At 38.2% G+C, this 19179-nt stretch overlaps 1 protein-coding gene and 1 pseudogene across 1 annotated transcript; both read right to left on the reverse strand.

Moving 5' to 3' along the window:
• Positions 1–8943: 8943 nt before the first annotated feature.
• On the reverse strand, positions 8944–10759 carry LOC115963973 (tyrosine--tRNA ligase, chloroplastic/mitochondrial). Its single transcript, XM_031083246.1, has one exon. It carries the CDS (start codon positions 10669–10671, stop codon positions 9184–9186), a length of 1488 nt encoding a protein of 495 aa, XP_030939106.1. The 5' UTR covers positions 10672–10759; the 3' UTR covers positions 8944–9183.
• A 3837-nt stretch (positions 10760–14596) lies between these two features.
• LOC115965583 lies at positions 14597–18195 on the reverse strand (annotated as a pseudogene).
• Positions 18196–19179: the final 984 nt, after the last annotated feature.

The following is a 19179-nucleotide window of genomic DNA, read 5'->3' on the forward strand; positions in this document are numbered from 1 at the left end:
CATCAATCTTACTTTTTATTCTCTGTTTTTATTATTATTAAATACTGGTAGCCCCTTGGGATATCCAAGGTTTGAAGCGATTGTGTGCCCCAGGTTTTGCGGTGCTAGTGTATATCTATGAAATAAAAAACGTGAGATGGAAAGGCCAAGAGTGTGTCTGCGAGAATCTTGTTGATTTTGAGAGCTTTTGCTTGTATCTGTGAGCTTAGTTTCGCTTATTGCTAAACAAACCTGAGTTTCGGAAATGTGAAAATTGTAGTTAAGCTTTCAGTAGCAAAATGCGAGGCTAGTCTTGTTGGTCAATTTTTGGCTAAGCCTCCTTTTTTTTTGTCTGCTATGGAGTTCATTTGGTTCTGTGCAGACTTGCTGTGTAAATAGACTTTATTTGTTCATATTTGAGGACACTGGTATCCATGTTATCCTGGATAAGAAAGGTCTAGTACATCTTCAATCAGCTGTTATTCCTCATAAACTGGCCTCCAGGAATGCAAGGCTCCAAGATGTCTCTTTCTAAGATCCCTTAATGGATTAAGATTTTACATTTACCTGTAGAATATTAGGATCCATTTTTCTTTAGCTACATTGCAAGTGGTATGTGCAGACCATCATATACAAATGAAGTTATTGAGGATCAGAAGCGTATTGGATATGCCAGAGTTTTTGTTGAAGTTGATATTGATTCTGAGATGACTACGGATATGGGGGTGGAAGTTTCTAGAACTGGAAGTCAACCTCATGGGTTGCCATCAAATGTTCTCACTGCAAGGCTTTTGGCCATCCTTCAAATCTTTGTCACAAAAGAGAGGAAGGTTTGGGTTCTCAAGGGAAGTACGGCTAATGAGATGGAAGGTGAATTTGTGGGGTGAATCACATTAGAAAGATATGCCTAACAAAAGCCATAAGGTAGTGCAAAATGGTACTCCTGTGAATGCAAGTAGTAACAGAGGTAGTGTAGTGCAGAGTAATTCATTTGCAGCTTTGGTATCAGAAAAACCAAGCAATGGTGAAGGTAGGGAAAATATGGAAGAAGAGAGAGAAAGAGCATGCTGTAGAAGTGGTGGCTACTCACTTCACTATTACCATTCAGTAGATTTTAGAATTTGCCTTTCCAAATAAAGGCAAAAGTGATAAGGGTAAGTCAAAAGGTTGGTGAGATTAATGAGGATTCAAAGAGGGGTTTTATCCCTTCTCCTTCCTCTTGATATGAAGATCCTTGTTTGGAATACTAGGGGTCTCAATGATCCCTTTAAGTAAAAGGAGGCGAGAAATTTGTTGAATAGAAAGAAAATATCCACTCTTTACCTAGTTGAAACTAAGGTGAGGGAGTATATTGCTCATAGAATCCAAAAGTTCATTGCTGAAAGGTGGCAATACTTAGCAAACTATCATAGTCATTCATCTGATTGTATCTAGGTGTGTGCTGGGACAGCAATGAGGTGGAAATCTAAAGTGGTATTTTTCCTTCAATTACACATCAAATATTGGCGATACTTATGGTAATCTAAAGTAGTTTGGTTGCATTGCTTAGGAAGTTGCAAGAGCCATATTGGATCTTCAATTGGCTAAAGCCAATTTGCTCGATTATATTGGCGATACTAATCTTCTTGCAAAAGAGAGGGAGTGTTTATACCTTTACCAGTACTTACTAGTTACTATAAGCTAAGATTAGTTTCTTTAAGCAGAAAGCTAGATTGAAATGGCTGACTCTAGGGGTTCAAAAGACTTCCTTCTTCCATAAAATGGTAACTATAAGGAAGGCTAGATGCACCATATTTTGGTTGATAATCAAAGGGAAGCAGTTGCTGGTCCTGAGGCTATGAAGAAGGTGGCCGAGGACTTCTATTAACACTTACTTGATAATTCTGCTGGCAATCTCAGCAGATATGGTGTTTCTTTAATCTCCCACATTCTTTCTACTCAAATTACTGAAAATCAGAAAGTTGCAATGCAAGAAGATGTGTCTGAATTAGAAATTCAGCAAACAATTTTCAATATGGATGGAGATGAAGGTTCATGCTCCAGATGGCTTCACAGCTCAATTCTTCTAAAAGGCTTGGAGTGTGGTGAGTGGTCTATGAGGATATTGTCAAAGCCATCCAATCTTTTTTTCAGGTCAGGCAAATTACTTGGTGAGGTTAATGCAGCAATTTTTTCTTTGGTTCCTAAGGTCCCTAACCCATTTAAAATTGGTGACTTTCAGCCCAACTCCTGTTGCAATATAGTTTATACGTTTATCACCACTATTTTGGCCAACAGATTGAAACATTGCTTGAATGACTTGATTGGTCAAATACTAGACAACATTTGCCCCTGGTAGGAACATAGCAGAAAATGTTGCGTTGATGCTGGAAATAGTGAAAAGTTATCACAAGTCTACCAAACCTGTTTGGATTGAGCGTCATCCATAACTCATAACTCAAATTCAATTCTCATAACTCATTTCTCTAACTCTATTTTTTCACTCACTCAAACTAAAACTTGTTTTTTTTTTTTTTTTTTTTTTTTTCATATCTTGGCATGCGTTTGCCTTAAAATTATTGTGCGTTCTGCATTTTTGGCTAAGTCCCACGACACTGTTCACGACCCAACCAAACTTGTGAAAACACATATTTCGAGGTAAATCCTAGGTCCCATAGCACTATTCATAACTTAAAAATTATTTTACTATAGTATTTCAACAATAAGTTTTCAGTTTCAGTAAAATTAGCGGTATCCAAATAGACCATTGGTCTTTATAACTCAAAATTTTGCATTAAGTGGTTGGACCCATTTTGCAAAAGAGTGAAGAAGAGAAAGCTGTTGTGTTTGAGATAATAATAAAATTAAAAAATAAAAAAAAAAAAAAAAAAAAAAAAAAAAAAGAGAGGGTGCCTAACGATCTCACTTAAACTGATTTGACCGCACACTACTGTAGCTCCCACCAAGGTTTAGTATTTACAAGAGTACCATTGAAACCCAAATCTTATAACTTGAAAACACCCAAATTGTGTTTTCAATTTTCATAACTCATACTCAAATTTTTGAGTTTTGAGTTAAGGAACTTAACTCAAAAATTTGTCTAAACAAGTTGAGTTTCAATGGGCCCCACATTTTTTGACTTTTGATTGATAAAAATTGAGTTATATAACTCAATTTTCATCAATCCAAACCCCATGTTTTTTCTGTTGACTGCAATTTCATTCTCAAAATTTTATGCTGTTGGTGTCCCTTTTTTTTTGTTTTTTTTTGGGGGGGGGGGGGGGGGGGGGGGGGGGGGGGGGTGGTGGGGGAGGAGGAGGAGGAGGGGAGGGGTGGGCGATAAATAGCTAAAGAGTGCATTACCTCCCCAAAATTTCAGTAGCCTTCAATGTTAGTTGGGACATTTGGGTGGGCTATTTCAAAGGGGGTAGAAGGCTTTGACAAGATGAACCTCTGTCCCTTTATATTTTTGTTATATGACTTATATCTATATAAGTATTTTCCAGGCTCCTTTAACAGGAGTTTTGTATGATGCAGCTAGCTCCTTAGATGCCAAAGCTTCTAGTGTGTTGAGGGACGGTGAGTGGGTCGACACGCTGCCAGATATGAGGACCTGGCCATTATTCAATTAATTCGAAGTAAACTTAGCTTGGTGCAGCTGGAGAGCCGTGAGCACCTTTTTTTTTAGTGTTCTTTCTCATGGAGGACTTGGAAAACTATCATGAGTTGGTGCCTAATAACGCACCCTAAAATCTGTTGGGTTGAAGTTTTTGTTTGGGCCTTTAGGGTGCCAATCAGTTGAGAGGCAAGAGTTTAGAATCTAAACTGTGCAGGCTGGCTTTATGGTCTGTCATCTACCATGTCTGGCAGCACAGGAATCCTCTAATTCACAAAGGTAAAATCAGCTGTGAGGAAGTTATTGGGAGTCTTATTCAATGGGAGGTCAGAAGTAGAATTGAATCTAATGGAAATTAAGTCCACAATAGACTGTTTGGTTGTCATGGATTCAAATCTTCGCGACCTGTTTTTAAGAGTAAAAAAAATTCAGTGTCCAGGATTTGACAAAATGATACTGCCAGAAAATACATACAATAATACTGCCTAGAATTTTAAGTACCAACATCTCCTACTCCTACCATACACAAAGTTCAACTGACAAAGTTAATGTTGACTTTCAACTGCAGTTTCCAGGACATGATTCACAAAATTTCTCTTCAGCAATGCATGCTTCAAGAACAAGAAAGTAAGATGAATGGTTCTAACTAATCCCATACATGGAGTGGTTCAATGGAAAAAAATCTTGTATACATCCGGCGTATACAACTCATGTGAGACTGACATGTGAGCCCCACAGTTTAGTCTCAAAAGAGTCTTATAGGACGTATAAGATAACTTCTCGGTTCACAGCACGTGGGACTTAAACATTTATGCGTCTTACATACTATGAGAGGATGGTCTCACGAATCTCATTGAACCGAGAAGTTATCTTATACGTCCTATAAGACTCATGTAAGACTAACATGTGAACCTCACAGTTTAGTCTCACAGGAGTCTTATAGGACGTATAAGATAACTTCTCGGTTTAATGAGAGTCGAGAGACCATCCTCTCATAGTATGTAAGACGCACAAATGTGTAAGTCCCACGTGCTGTGAGAGAGTGCCTTCATGAAACCTCTCAATAAGATAATTTTCCCTCTCCTTGGGGCCAAAACTTATTTTAAAAAATTAAATATTCCACCATTTGAAGTTCTTAAAAGCAAGTTTAAGTTCCAATATTATAGGCACTGCTGTTAGTGCACAGCAAACTAACCTCAAAGATCATACTAGAAACATCTACAAAAGAAACATTAATTTCCAGTTTACAACAGTAAATGTCAACTAATATCATGTTTAGAAATAACTTAAATTGCTAAGACCTTTGTAGCTTAATTAGCATCACCTGATGAAAATAAAATAAATAAATAAATAAATAAACAAAACAAAAAACCCAGATCTAGTACAGGGTATACAAGAAAAGAGAGCTAAAGAAAACAAAACAATTATCTAGTGCACCGCGAATCCATAAACTCAAGGAACTCCTCTACATCAAAATGTGTAAAATGCATAAAACTATCCCACCCTCTCTGAATGTATTTCCATAGGCCCTCTCCATATGACCCCTTACTTCCTTTGAACATCAAGTGCCTAACCCGTATTTCACATCCACTACCTGACACCATAAGGCCTCTTCCTCAGATCCATAGCGCCACAACCACTTGCCTAATAACGCTTTGTTATAAGACATAAACACTTAATACCCAAACCTCCTTGACGAATAGGAATACAGGAAGACTCCCATCCTACCAGATGAAACTTAAAATCCTCCCCCAATCCACGCCAAAGGAAATCTCTTTGAAGTTTCTCCATTCTTTTTGCCACACGCACTGGAAGAGAGAACAAAGACATAAAATAAGTAGGGAGGCTAGATAAAGTACTCTTGATGAGAGTGAGATGACCCCTTTTAGATAGATACGATTTCTTCCAACTGGCCAATCTTCTTTGCACATGATCCAAAATGCGATCCCAAATTGATGCCTCTTTAAATGTTGCACCAAGAGGTAGCCCCAAATATTTCATTGGTAGGGTGGATACACAGCATCCAAGATCACCCAACAACGCCTCAATATTCTGAACCTCCTTTACTGGCACAGTTTCAAATTTGCCAAAGTTTATCCCCCTACCAGACACTGCCTCAAAGCAAATAAGAATGCACCTTAGATTTTGAATATATGTAGAAGTGGCCTCACACGGAGATGCAAATATCTCATATAAAAGAATAACAATTGATTAAAAGAAGTAGCAAGGTAATACATAAACTGATGACAATGCAAAGTGTGCTTAAATATAAGACACCTTCAGGAGTGCATCTCAGCCAAAACTATGCAACCCCACATGATTTGCTTTCACTGCACCATTGTTGTAAACTAACAAAGTAGGAAGATTACAATCAGGGTAGTTAGGAATGCAATTTGTTGATATTATCTTAACAAATTTTGTTGCTGGTTATTTTTTTGCCAACTCTTCCAAAAATCACATCAGCCATGTACGTTCTGGGATTCTATCAGAAACTTCCAACAAACATCACTACAGTTCTCATCAAGAAAAAATAGTTGAGTATTAAGATCTCTCATAAAGTACCCTTCTTTGTAGAGGATCACAACAACCCAAACATCAGATGGAGCTTGCAAAACCTCTCGCATGAAACCTAATCCTGTAATTGGAATCACCGATCCAAACTTTGCAACCTTAGGTGCTTCCAGCATCCTGGCCAATCTCTTTTTCCTAATTAGCAAACACCATTCGATACATTTGAAAGACTAGTTACTAACTTGTGTGATGCATAGAAAAGTTTGATAAACAATTTTTATATATTCATGGGAAAGTTCAAATATATATTTTTTTGATAGGTAGGAAAAGTTCAAATATTTATTTAAGCTAACATAATTTAGCAAATTTGTGGATAGAGGCATTCTGCATTATGAACGATTTACAATTATGATACCTCATATTACTGGGTAACTAATTTGTAAAGTTGTAACAAATAATCAATGATCCCAAGTTGGCAAGATTGAAGATAAATGTGAGGAAATCATATCCAGAGAGCTTTTAGTAAATGAAAATATAAAATCATCAAAATCCCAGATAAGAACAACCATTTAATGAAACTAAAAATTATACAAAAATGACATATGGGTCATTCAAAAGTCTCAAGTCTCAGCTATGAGTTGAACAGCCTATTTTGATAACAAAATACAAAACAAGGAAAACCAAAATCCATAATATATTAAGACAAATGATAAATTCTACACTATCATTGTTGAAAAATGTAAAAATCATTAACTCACCTTTACAAGGTTGAGTTACTTTCTATTTAGAATAAATTGATTGATGTCTTCTATTGCCTCAGATTACAAAAAAAGATATAAAACTAGAGAGAGAGAGAGAGAGTAGTAAGCGAGGTCCAGTTGGGCTTGACTCGGTGATCTTTACAGATTCAATCTTCAAGAACTTAACAGGAGAACAGCTGTTAGAAGGCACACTCAAGACTACTCATAGGAGAAACAAGCCAAAGCTTGAGCAGCCTACTTCTGGGTGCAGTCGATTCAATTACAGGTTCTACTTCACATAACCAAGAGGATATCTCTCGAATACTTCTACGACTACCAGTTTTTTGACAAGGTAAACAAAAAGTGGAAAGTAAATTGAGTAGTAAGAAAGGACATCCCACCACAGCATTGTTTCATATGTTGCAGAAACTTGAGATTATGAAATCGGAAACTCAGACAAGGTATTCAAAAACTACATAGACAGTCTATAATAAAAAGAATCAGATCAGTCCCAAGTCAATCATTTCATGATTATAACTTCATAGTAGAATATAAGTAGAATTGGCCTCACACCTCAAAGCAAATAAGAATGCACCTTAGATTTTGAAGATATGTAGAAGTGGCCTCACACGGAGATGCAAATATCTCATATAAAAGAATAACAATTGATTAAAAGAAGTAGCAAGGTAATACATAAACTAATGACAATGCAAAGTGTGCTTAAATATAAGATACCTTCAGGAGTGCATCTCAGCCAAAACTATGCAACCCCACATGATTTGCTTTCACTGCACCATTGTTGTACACTAACAAAGTAGGAAGATTACGATTAGGATAGTTAGGAATGCAATTTGTAGATATTATCTTAACAAATTTTGTTGCTGGTTATTTTTTTGCCAACTCTTCCAAGAATCACATCAGCCATGTACGTTCTGGGATTCTATCAGAAACTTCCAACAAACATCACTACAATCCTCATCAAGAAAAATTAGTTTAGTATTAAGATCTCTCATAAAGTACCCTTCTTTGTAGAGGATCACAACAACCCAAACATCAGATGGAGCTTGCAAAACCTCTCGCATGAAACCTAATCCTGTAATTGGAATCACCGATCCAAACTTTGCAACCTTAGGTGCTTCCAGCATCATGGCCAATCTCTTTTTCCTAATTAGCAAACACCATTCAATGTATTTGAAAGACTAGTTACTAACCCGTGCAATGCATAGAAAAGTTTGATAAACAATTTTTATATATTCATGGGAAAGTTCAAATATATATTTTTTTGATAGGTAGGAAAAGTTCAAATATTTATTTAAACTAACATAGATTAGCAAATTTGTGGATAGAAGCGTTCTGCATTATGAACGATTTACAATTATGATACCTCATATTACTGGCTAACTAATTTGTAAAGTCGTAACAAATAATCAATGATCCCAAGTTGGCAAGATTGAAGATAAATGTGAGGAAATCATATCCAGAAAGCTTTTAGTAAATGAAAATATAAAATCATCAAAATCCCAGATAAGAACAACCATTTAATGAAACTAAAAATTATACAAAAATCACATATGGGTCATTCAAAAGTCTCAAGTCTCAGCTATGAGTTGAACAACCTATTTTGATAACAAAACACAAAACAAGGAAAACCAAAATCCATAATATATTAAGACAAATGATAACTTCTACACTATCATTGTTGAAAAATGTAAAAATCATTAACTCACCTTTACAAGGTTGAGTTACTTCTATTTAGAATAAATTGATTGATGTCTTCTATTGCCTCAGATTAAAAAAAAAAGATATAAAACTAGAGAGAGAGAGAGAGAGTAGTAAGCGAGGTCCAGTTGGGCTTGACTTGGTGATCTTTACAGATTCAATCTTCGAGAACTTAACAGGAGAACAGCTTGTTAGAAGGCACACTCAAGACTACTCATAGGAGAAACAAGCTAAAGCTTGAGCAGCCTACTTCTGGGTGCAGTCGATTCAATTACAGGTTCTACTTCACATAACCAAGAGGATATCTCTCGAATACTTCTACAACTACCAGTTTTTTGACAAGGTAAACAAAAGGTGGAAAGTAAATTGAGTAGTAAGAAAGGACATCCCACCACAGCATTGTTTCATATGTTGCAGAAACTTGAGATTATGAAATCGGAAACTCAGACAAGGTATTCAAAAACTACATAGACAGTCTATACTAAAAAGAATCAGATTGGTCCCGAGTCAATCCTTTCATGATTATAACTTCATAGTCTTTCTACATAACATGAAATCCAAAGTTTTGTTAAGCATACAAGGAATTCACTGACTAATTTAATTTAAAATCAAATGTATTTGGATTATAGCAATGAAGAATCAAGATATCCGTACGAGCACCTTGTTCTTTTTTCCCGCAGACAAAAGAACAACTTTCCCATCAACAATATCCTCGGCCTCAATCCTCTTATCCTCACCATCCACTCTACTGTTATTCAAATACAAACCCCCCTGCTTCAACAACCGCCTTGCAGCCGATTTGCTCTCAAACAAACCAGCAGAAACCGACAACTCAACCAGCTGAACATTCACCACCTGATCATACTTCAAAGAACAAGACGGCACATCCTCTGCAATCCCCTCAATGGTCTCCCAATCCAGCTTCGTCTCCGCCCCTGGCCTCAATGCCTTTGTAGCCTTTATAGCCTCCATCAACCCTTCCTCCCCGTGCACGAATCGCGTAACTTCCTCCGCAAGTCTCCTCTGTGCCGTGTTTGGCACGTAACCTACTCTCCCCATCTCCCTCTCCAACTCATCAATCTCCTCCAGCTCCAAAAAAGTCAGCATTTTCAAAAACCTCACTACGTCCGAGTCCGGCACCGAGAAGAAGTACTGATAAAACTTGTACGGCGAAAGCATCGCCGGCGATAACCAAATCGCGCCGTCTTCCGATTTCCCGAACTTCGTTCCATCGCTCTTCAACAAGAGAGGAAATGTCAATCCGTACGCTCCTTTCTCGACTTGCAAAACCTTCCGAATCAATTCGGTTCCGGCGGTGATATTCCCCCACTGATCGCTACCGCCGATTTGAACCCTAACTCCCTCGTTCTTGTACAAATGCAAGAAATCGTAGCCTTGCAACAGTTGGTACGTGAACTCGGTGTAACTCATTCCTTGCTCCGATTCCAACCGCTTCTTCACGCTCTCCTTCGCCATCATAGTCCCAACCCTAGCGTACTTCCCCACATCTTTCAAAAAATCCAACAGCTTGACCTCCTTCCACCAATCGTAGTTGTTGAGGATGACGGAGTTTTCAGAGAGGATTCTGGCGATAGTGGACTCAATCCCTAGAGTGTTGCGGCGGAGAGAGTCGAGGTCGAGGTCGGGACGCTCGAGGGACTTGCCGGAGGGATCGCCGACGCGAGCGGTGGCGCCGCCGATGAGGGCGACGGGCTGGTGGCCGAGGCGGTGGAACCAGGAGAGGACGATGATGCCGAGGAGGTTTCCGAGGTGGATGGATTGAGCGGTGGGGTCGAAACCGCAGTAAACTTTGAGAGGTGAGGATGAAACGGCGGCGTCGTGGAGGTCGGGGCTGGTTAGGGACTCAATGAGGCCGCGTTGCTGGAGGATTTCGATGACGTTGTTGTTGTTGTTGTTGAGGCGAGGAGGAGGAGAGGATAGGGATTGGGATTGTGTGGAGGAGTGGTAGCAGCAATAGGTGTAGGTAGAGGTGGTGGTGGTTTTGAAAGGGGAGAAGGGTAGTTTTGGGAAATTGTGAAAAGAATAAGAAGAAGAGGAAGAGGCGAGGGAGGTTCTGAATGGGGAGAAGAGAAGGAGAGTTCTGGTGGTGGTGGAGGCGGCGGCCATTTCTTGGTAGAAAGATAGTGGCTACAGCTTTTGCTGCTGGTAGTTCACTGGTTCTCAATCCATGTTAATTAATTTTTTTTTTTTTTTTTTTAATGTGACATAATTTTAATTTGGTAGAAAGATACGGCTATTTTTGCCATATATTCTATTTTGCACCCAAAAAAAAAAATCCAAATTTATTTATTTATGTAGCAACTTTTTGGAATTTGAATTTAAGCTCTAAACACTAATTTCAGGTATTATGGCAAAAAAATAAAAGTGAAAATCACATTTTCGTTCCTATATTTTCAGGCAATTCCCACTTTGATCCCTAGATTTTATTTTTACCGCTTTTAGTCTCTATCCTGAAAAACGCTTCCCGTTTTGGTCCTTGCCGTTACATCACAGACGGAAAATGCACACGTGGCAAACGGCAGAGTTAAAAAATTATTAAAAATATTTTATTTTATTTTAAAATAAAATAAATTTTTTGTGGGACCCAAGTAATTTATGGGCCAAGCCCTTTCACCCATGGGGAATCCAAAGGTCCAAGCCGAGGAGGGCTATGGCCCAAGCTCGATAATATAAAATACAAGGTAGCCATGGGATACAGCCGAGGACAATTCAGTCCTCGGCAGACTCAAAGTCCCACCGGAGAGAAGGGGTAAAAACGGTATAGGACTAAAACTTGGAAGAAAAATCTAAGAAATATCCAGGGAAAGCTGCCCTTGCTGCCATTCAATACTCTGAACCTGACAGAACCATATTCTATGGCTTTTACAACCACCCCCAACGACTTTGGGTATGGGCTGATGGGATAAGTATCAGTCTTGGAAAAGTTGACCCTATACGTGGACGAAGGACAATGAACGCAGGCGGATATAAAAGGAAAAATAAATAACCTAGGGAAGAGGCTGGGAAAAGTGGCCAAAAACCAGAGCCTCGCAGCCCCCCTCCAGGAGAAATACTCCAGGGGCGAAGAAAACTTAACCATGCATGAACACCATGAAAAACCCACCGCCTGGTGACCAAGGCCTAGCCTTTCAAACCCACGCTCTACAAATGATATTGTTTGGGCCTTTTTACGTACGAGCCCAACACCGCTACGGTTCTTCACGAATCGAGTCCTTACAATTTTAGTTATCAATAATTTTAAAATAAAATTATTAAAAATTTTAGTTAAAAATAATTGTTATTCATGTTCTTCCCCCAAGAACATGGTTGCCCAGAAATATTTTCTTCTCTTTTATTTCATTTTCTTGGCATCCAAACAAGCAAAAACATATACAAAAGTCATTTCCCTTCACGCTCCACCACCAATGCCTTGGTCTTCTTCTGCATAGTGATCAACACATTGTGCCAAGTGTTCACCCTCGACCTCTCTTTCCCAACAACTCCCACATTCATTTCCACCAGAAAAAGAAACCCAGATCAGAAGAACACAAAATGCAAACGAAAAAAAAGTGAAAAAATAAAATACTAACAAGGAGAATGAATAACTAAGAACGAATGAAAATTCAAGGAATTTCTATTCCAAGATTTGTATATGTTCTTCCACAAAAATCAAATACAAAGACCTTTAAAGATTCTTTCACTCAGATGAAAACCAATTCTTTCACAAACCACATCCATGTGTGTCTCAAGGTTAAATGAAAACCGATTATTTCGCAAAGATTTCAACAATTACTCAGCCAATTTTTCACTATCTCACTACAAACACAAAGGACCTTCAAAGATTCAAAACACAAATAGCAACAAAGCAAACCCAACAAAGTAAACCGAGATGTCATGGGTTTGGCTTTGGTGTCATGGTGCCTGTCGTGGATGGTGGTGGTGCTTGTGGGGTTTGGCTTTGGTTGAACTAGAGATTTGAGGGAGATCTAGAGATAGATCGAAGCGAGAGAAAGAAAACAGAGAGAGAAGCGAGATCTGGGAATGTTCAGATCAAGGAGAGAGAGGACGGTGGGGTTTGGTAGTGAGAAACGAGGGAAGCACCGCCTGGATAGGCGGTGGTGTTGAGTGGCGATGATCGAGGAAGAGAGATCTGGGCAGAGAAAACAGAGAAAGATAGAGGGAGGCCTTGCCAATTTGTGGGTATCGAAGGTTTTGAGAGAGTGAGATTGAGAGATGATGATAAGGACGAAGAGGAGGATGGGGAGGTGGAGGATGAAGATGATGATAAGCAGAAAAATTTCTTTTTCTGGGCAACCATGTTCTTGGGGAAGAAGATCAATTATTTTTAACTAAAATTTTTAATATTTTTATTTTAAAATTATTGATAACTAAAATTTTATTTTATTTTAAAATAAAATAAAATATTTTTAATATTTTTTTAATTCTGCCATTTGCCACATGTGCATTTTCCGTCTCTGATGTAACGGCAGGGACCAAAACGAAAATCGTTTTTCAGAATAGGGACTAAAAGAAGTAAAAATAAAATCTAGGGACCAAAGTGGAAATCGCCTAAAAATGTAGGGACGAAAATATGATTTCCGCCAAAAATAAAAATACTTTGTAACTAAATAAGTTCCTAGATAAGTTAAATTCGTGTTTAAAACTCGAGTTTGGTAAACTCTAATCTTACTTGGAAAACAAGTTCGAACTCTAAAAAGGAATTATATAACTAAATAAGTTTAAATAAGTTTGGATGAAGGTTTTTCAATAAAATTTTTTACTAAAAAAATATTTGGCAGTCTAATTTTTTGTAATATTTTTAACTTGGAGTCAATTTTGATCTTATTATTTTCAATTTGCAGTCATTCTAAATCTAAATCTAAATCTAAGAGCATTAGCATTGGGAGTTCTAAAACTCCCAATATCCTATTTTATAGCATCAAACCACAAAAGAGATGCATTACCCGGATTTCCAACTGAAATTTTTTTTACAATCAAGCTAAGAAAAGACCCAAAATAGACTGAAAAAAGAAAAGAACCGTTCTATTTGATCAAAGGATTTGGAACTTTACGAGGTCACAAAATTTTCCCGATACCCACAAACAGCAACAATTTTTTTTTTTTCTTGAGAATCAAGACTTCAAACTTCTATTAAACCAAACTGAGATCATTTCAAATTAAAGCTTCAATGTCTGGTAGAACATCCTTCAACCAAACCAGCAAAGTAGAAGAGGTCAAAGCTATCCTTGCTAAGGCATGAGAAACCTTGTTTCCATGTCCTCCCACATGAGCGACAGAAAACGCTCCATATTTTTGGCCATCAATTTAGCTTCCTGCTGATAGATTCAAATTGGAGTTGTTAAGCATTTTAATTACCACTGCTGTCTCCTATTTCCGTTTTGAAAATTCAAATTTAGAGTGTGAATTCAATGGCCGTCTAGCAGCTAACAGCTCCACCATAGCTACAGAACCTGGTAAAGAAGCCCCATGACCTGACCATGATGATTAGGAATCACCACCCCTAAGCCTGCCTCATTAGTATCCTCGAAAGTTACACTGTCAAAATTTGTTTTGTTCCAGCCTTGTTTAGGTTGGTGCCGCGCAGAGGCAACAACGAGCACTGTTTTGATGTTGTTTCTTTGCACTAGGCATAGGTCTCACCTTGTTTATCCTATTCCATGGTAAACATGAAACAACAGTAAACATCTCGTTCTAGTAGGCAAATAAGTTTTGTTTCAAATACTGATTTTCTCCCCAACAACTAAATTCTAATACGCAAATACCACAGCAATAGGAACTTTTTTTTCTGTCTTTGTTCGAAGAAAAAACAAAACCATTAGTGTCATTAAATACCCACAAAGGAATGTCTTCACCACATTAGAGATCAGAGTATCAGACATGGTAGCACCATTATCCAAGGATTTAAAGAAGAAAATGGTTAAATTCACATTCAAACGAGTACATAACAGTCTCAATATATCAAAGGACAAACAAATCTAGTTTCAGGCTGAACCGCTGAACACTATTGATAGTGCATAATTTTGACCTTCTATGCACATTTATCTCTATATGTAACACTTTCAGGTAGCAGAACAAACACACGAGAGACGGAGAGAGAGATTATTTTCTAACATTCTTTGATTCTCATCGGGAAAACACACTAGAAGAGTGCATCAAAGTCAAGTTTCAGAGCCAAATCCAATATAAATAAAAATAAATAGTTCAAGGAAAAAGAAGAAAAAACTACAACAAAGAAAGTCTACTAGTAACACTGGTGAAGGCAGGTTCAACTATTTTCAGGCTCTTTTGGCAAAATAACTAGTCTCATCCTGAAGTTTCCTTCCAAAGAAGCAACTTTGTCAACAATCTCCACCTCCACCATCCCCCCCACTGCTGCTCTCACTGGTACCAAATTGATCAGCACCACCTAAGCCCTGTCCAGTACTTCCTTCAAATCCACTACCAGCTATTTTACTGCCATCCCTAGAGGCAAAGTTACCACTACCACCAGAAACATCAAAATTCCCACCAGTATTGCCATAGCCTCCACTGTTCCCACTGGCATAATTGCCACCGCTGCTGTAACCAACACCACCTCCACTTTAGCCACTACCTCCATAGCTAGGACAAGCCCTATCAGCAGCATAATTCACCCTTACCTGACGACCATGGAGATCCTAGGAGGTAATGTTACCGCAAAAAGGAAAGAATCAATTAAAAATTACCAGCAATAATCAATAGATTAAAAGAGGCCAAACCAATTCATAAAACACGTTTGTAATTTACTTGGAAAGAGCAAGGGTGGAGTTCAGCAATATCATAATTCTTATAATTAATACACATTTCTATGTCATGCATAGACGAGTTACTGTACACCTATTATACCAACACCATTAAGACATCAGTTGCATTGCATGGATTACTTAGCTATGAAGTAATTCCAATATTTGCAAGTCCGGTTTTGTACTTTATTGGGTGTTTCAAAGATCCAAGTCCTCAAGTGTGAGACTTGACAATCCAATGGCATTACCACATCATACAGGTTTTTAAATTTCAATTCCCATAACACAAGTGAACATAGCAGTTGCAATGCTAAAACTGGCATGGAATGGAAGTTCACTGTGATGCTGCTTGTGAAAGGGACATGCTAAGTTAAAGCTGTTAGGTGATATCATTAGTGGAGGCAAGGATAGTCATTGGGGTAATTTGGGGGTAATTTTGGCAACAGCTTTAGAGTGAGAAGGTCATAAAAGTTCCAAATAACCAAGCTTTATCCATCACAGCTTACAGACAAAGAGATTAACAAATGAAGAGCAACAAATCAGTAACATTACCTGTCCATCTAAGGCCTGGATAGCACTGGAGGCCTCCTCGCTTGAAACATATGTAACAAAGCCAAATCCACTGGATCTACCAGTCTCACGGTCCATAATGATTCTTGCTACAATAAATGCCAACTTCAGTCAGTATGTATTTCCAGTACTTATGTTTCTACCAGATACAGGACACAGGCACAATACATTACAGTCAACATGGCAATTTTTGAAAAACTAGTATACAATACGGCATGAATATAGCAAAATTAAATGTTATATATATATATAGAGAGAGAGAGAGAGAGGACATATTTTATGTTACATTTAGGCTTAAAACAAATAACAAGCAGGAAAACCTTTAAAAAGGTATCAAGATAATCATACTAATTTTTGGGGAGCCCAAGGCTAGTACTATGGCTAATTAGGAATAACCACTCAAGCCTACAACAGTTCAGCTTCAAAAGCCCAAGGATAATAAACCCACATCTGCTTCAGCCTCATAGACCCTCCACATGCAACCACAGTTCTCTCAAAGACCAAATAAAACAATAACCAGGTGGCAAGGAGTACAAATTATTTTAATTCAAAACAAATTAACCACTCTATTAGCAGAATCGGCACGTTGCCTAATCAGGACCCAATATATAGGTGGCAAGAATATAAAGACTTGTGTTAAGGGAAAAATAGTAAAATGCCCAAACCCTACAATCTCCACTTCCTCAACTCTTTCTTCCTTTTCCATTGAAGACACAACACTACCACCTCCCACCACCAGCCATTGCCAACACCTTTCATCTACATAAATCTTTAAAGGCATGATTATTACATTTTGCTTGGGCCATGGTTTCAAGCCCTAATCGACTATGGTGGACATGGAAGATTGTTCTGCTTTTTGTCCTTTTCTTTTTCTTTTTGGAATTTAAGCCACAAATCTATTCATTGCTGTGATGAAAGACTCATCTCAAGTTGCCCCAGGGCGAGGAGTATGTAATTTTGAAAGAATAGCTATTTAATTTCTGGACATATCTCATATAGTCGTATTTGCATGTAACCATGTTCATGGACATGCCAAAGAGTTTGACATGCATGTCTGTGACTCTTAAGTACCATGAACTGAATTCATAAAATATGACGAATTTAAGCCACAAATCTATTTTTTGCTGTGATGAAAGACTCATCTCAAGTTGTCCCTGGAGAATGTAATTTTGAAAGAATAGCTATTTAATTTCTGGACATATCTCATATAGTCGTATATGCATGTACCATGTTCATGGACATGCCAAAGAGTTTGACATGCATGTCTGTGACTCCTAAGTAACATGAACTGAACTCATAAAATATGAGGAATTTAAGCCACAAATCTATTCATTGCTGTGATGAAAGATTCATCTCAAGTTGTCCCTGGAGAATGTAATTTTGAAAGAATAGCTATTTAATTTCTGGACATATCTCATATAGTCGTATATGCATGTAACCATGTTCATGGACATGCCAAAGAGTTTGACATGCATGTCTGTGACTCCTAAGTACCATGAACTGAATTCATAAAATATGAGGAATTTAAGCCACAAATCTATTCATTACTGTGATGAAAGACTCATCTCAAGTTGTCCCTGGAGAATGTAATTTTGAAAGAATAGCTATTTCATTTCTGGACATATCTCATATAGAGTTTGACATGTCTGTGACTCCTAAGTACCATGAACTGAATTCATAAAATATGAGGAATTTTAGGAGGAGGAAAAAGAGAAGACACCAATGCCACTTGCCCAAACCCATTAAAGTCAAAGGTACCCAAAAAACACATGCACCATATTATTATTTATTAAAAAAAAAAACCTTGAAAAATATTTATGAAGTTCCAAACACATATTTTTGTTATGCACACTACCCATATCACTATACCACAACAAGGGAAGGCAAACTTAATCAATCGCACAACATGACGTTTATAGAGATTAAGACGAATGCATTCGAGCATAACTTTTTCAAAAGTATACAAAGGAAGAGCCAACAATTAAACATGTGATAAATATAACACACCTTCAACAACTTCTCCATACTTAGCAAAAGCTTCCTTCAAACTTTGATCGTCTGTGCCATGTGAAAGACCTGAAAAATACAAGATAAGAAATCTAACAACAAAGAAATAAAGCCGTAATGCAACTAATAAATGCAATCTGGTGGCACCTCCAATAAAAAGTTTTGAACTTGACATGCATCGTATAGCTTGAAAGAAAGACCGTTTCGAGGCACCAAATTCTGAGCTGATCTGCTTGCTCGCAGTCTGTCTAAGCAGATTTCCAACTTTACTTAATGATGACGTTGAAAATTGTTACCAATAGGTCACACCGTACTCGCGACTCAAAGCGAACCTGCACAACAAGAACGATCGAAAGAAAACCTTTAGAGAGCACCGGTGTGGTGCCGGCCAAACGCTCTCCGAAAGTCAAGTCAGAATTCGTCTCTTCACTCTAGAGCGTTAGAGAGGGTCAATTAATCGTACCTCGATTTGCGAAAGTGTTAGTCCTTTTATAATGGTGGAGAGTTGGCTTTTCTTCTTAATCTCCAAATCTTTTCCATATGGGACTCTAATACAAATTCTCCAAAGCATGGTGAGCAAGGATTTCCCTTTTTTGATCTTAGGGCTTTTCTAGGCGATAGAGATTTCGGATCATGGGCCCTCACTATGTCTGTCAGCGATGGGCCTTCAAAGCGCGTGGGACTATCTTTACACAGGCCCATCAGTTCCAATCCGTCAGGCCCATTAAGGTAGGCCCATCAGGCTCTATATTTTATCATCTTCAATTAAGAAAGCCATTACAATAACCTACCAAAAAATGGGAAGTAGAATCGAGAGCTATGAGGCTCTCTGTCTCTCTCTCTTTCTCACAGTGCTTAGAAGCGTACCTTGTTCTCTGCGTTTTTTGGTAGTGACAGTGAGAGCAGAGAGAGTCTAAAACCCTAAAAACAGATTTCGAGATTCGGGGGGAGGGTTTTATCTTATAAAGTGGAAATGAAATGAGGGGAGAGAGATTTAAGGATGGATTGGAGAGATCTGGGCCGTATTATTTGGAGTTATTGGGTGTGAGCCGTTGGATGAGGGGTGTGACAGTGAAAGTGTGGGTATTTTTGTTGGGAGGGTACGGGTTTTACGTGTGAGGTTTGGATTTGAACCCTACTCCCTCATTCTTATACAAATGCAAGAAATCATAGCCTCGCAACAGTTGGTACGTGAACTCGCGCGGTGTAACTCATTCCTTGCTCTGAATGGGGAGAAGAGGAGAGTTCTGGTGGTGGTGTAGGCGGCGGCCATTTC

The sequence above is a fragment of the Quercus lobata genome, chromosome 10, assembly GCF_001633185.2.
Source record: "Quercus lobata isolate SW786 chromosome 10, ValleyOak3.0 Primary Assembly, whole genome shotgun sequence".
Classification (NCBI taxonomy): Eukaryota; Viridiplantae; Streptophyta; class Magnoliopsida; order Fagales; family Fagaceae; genus Quercus; species Quercus lobata.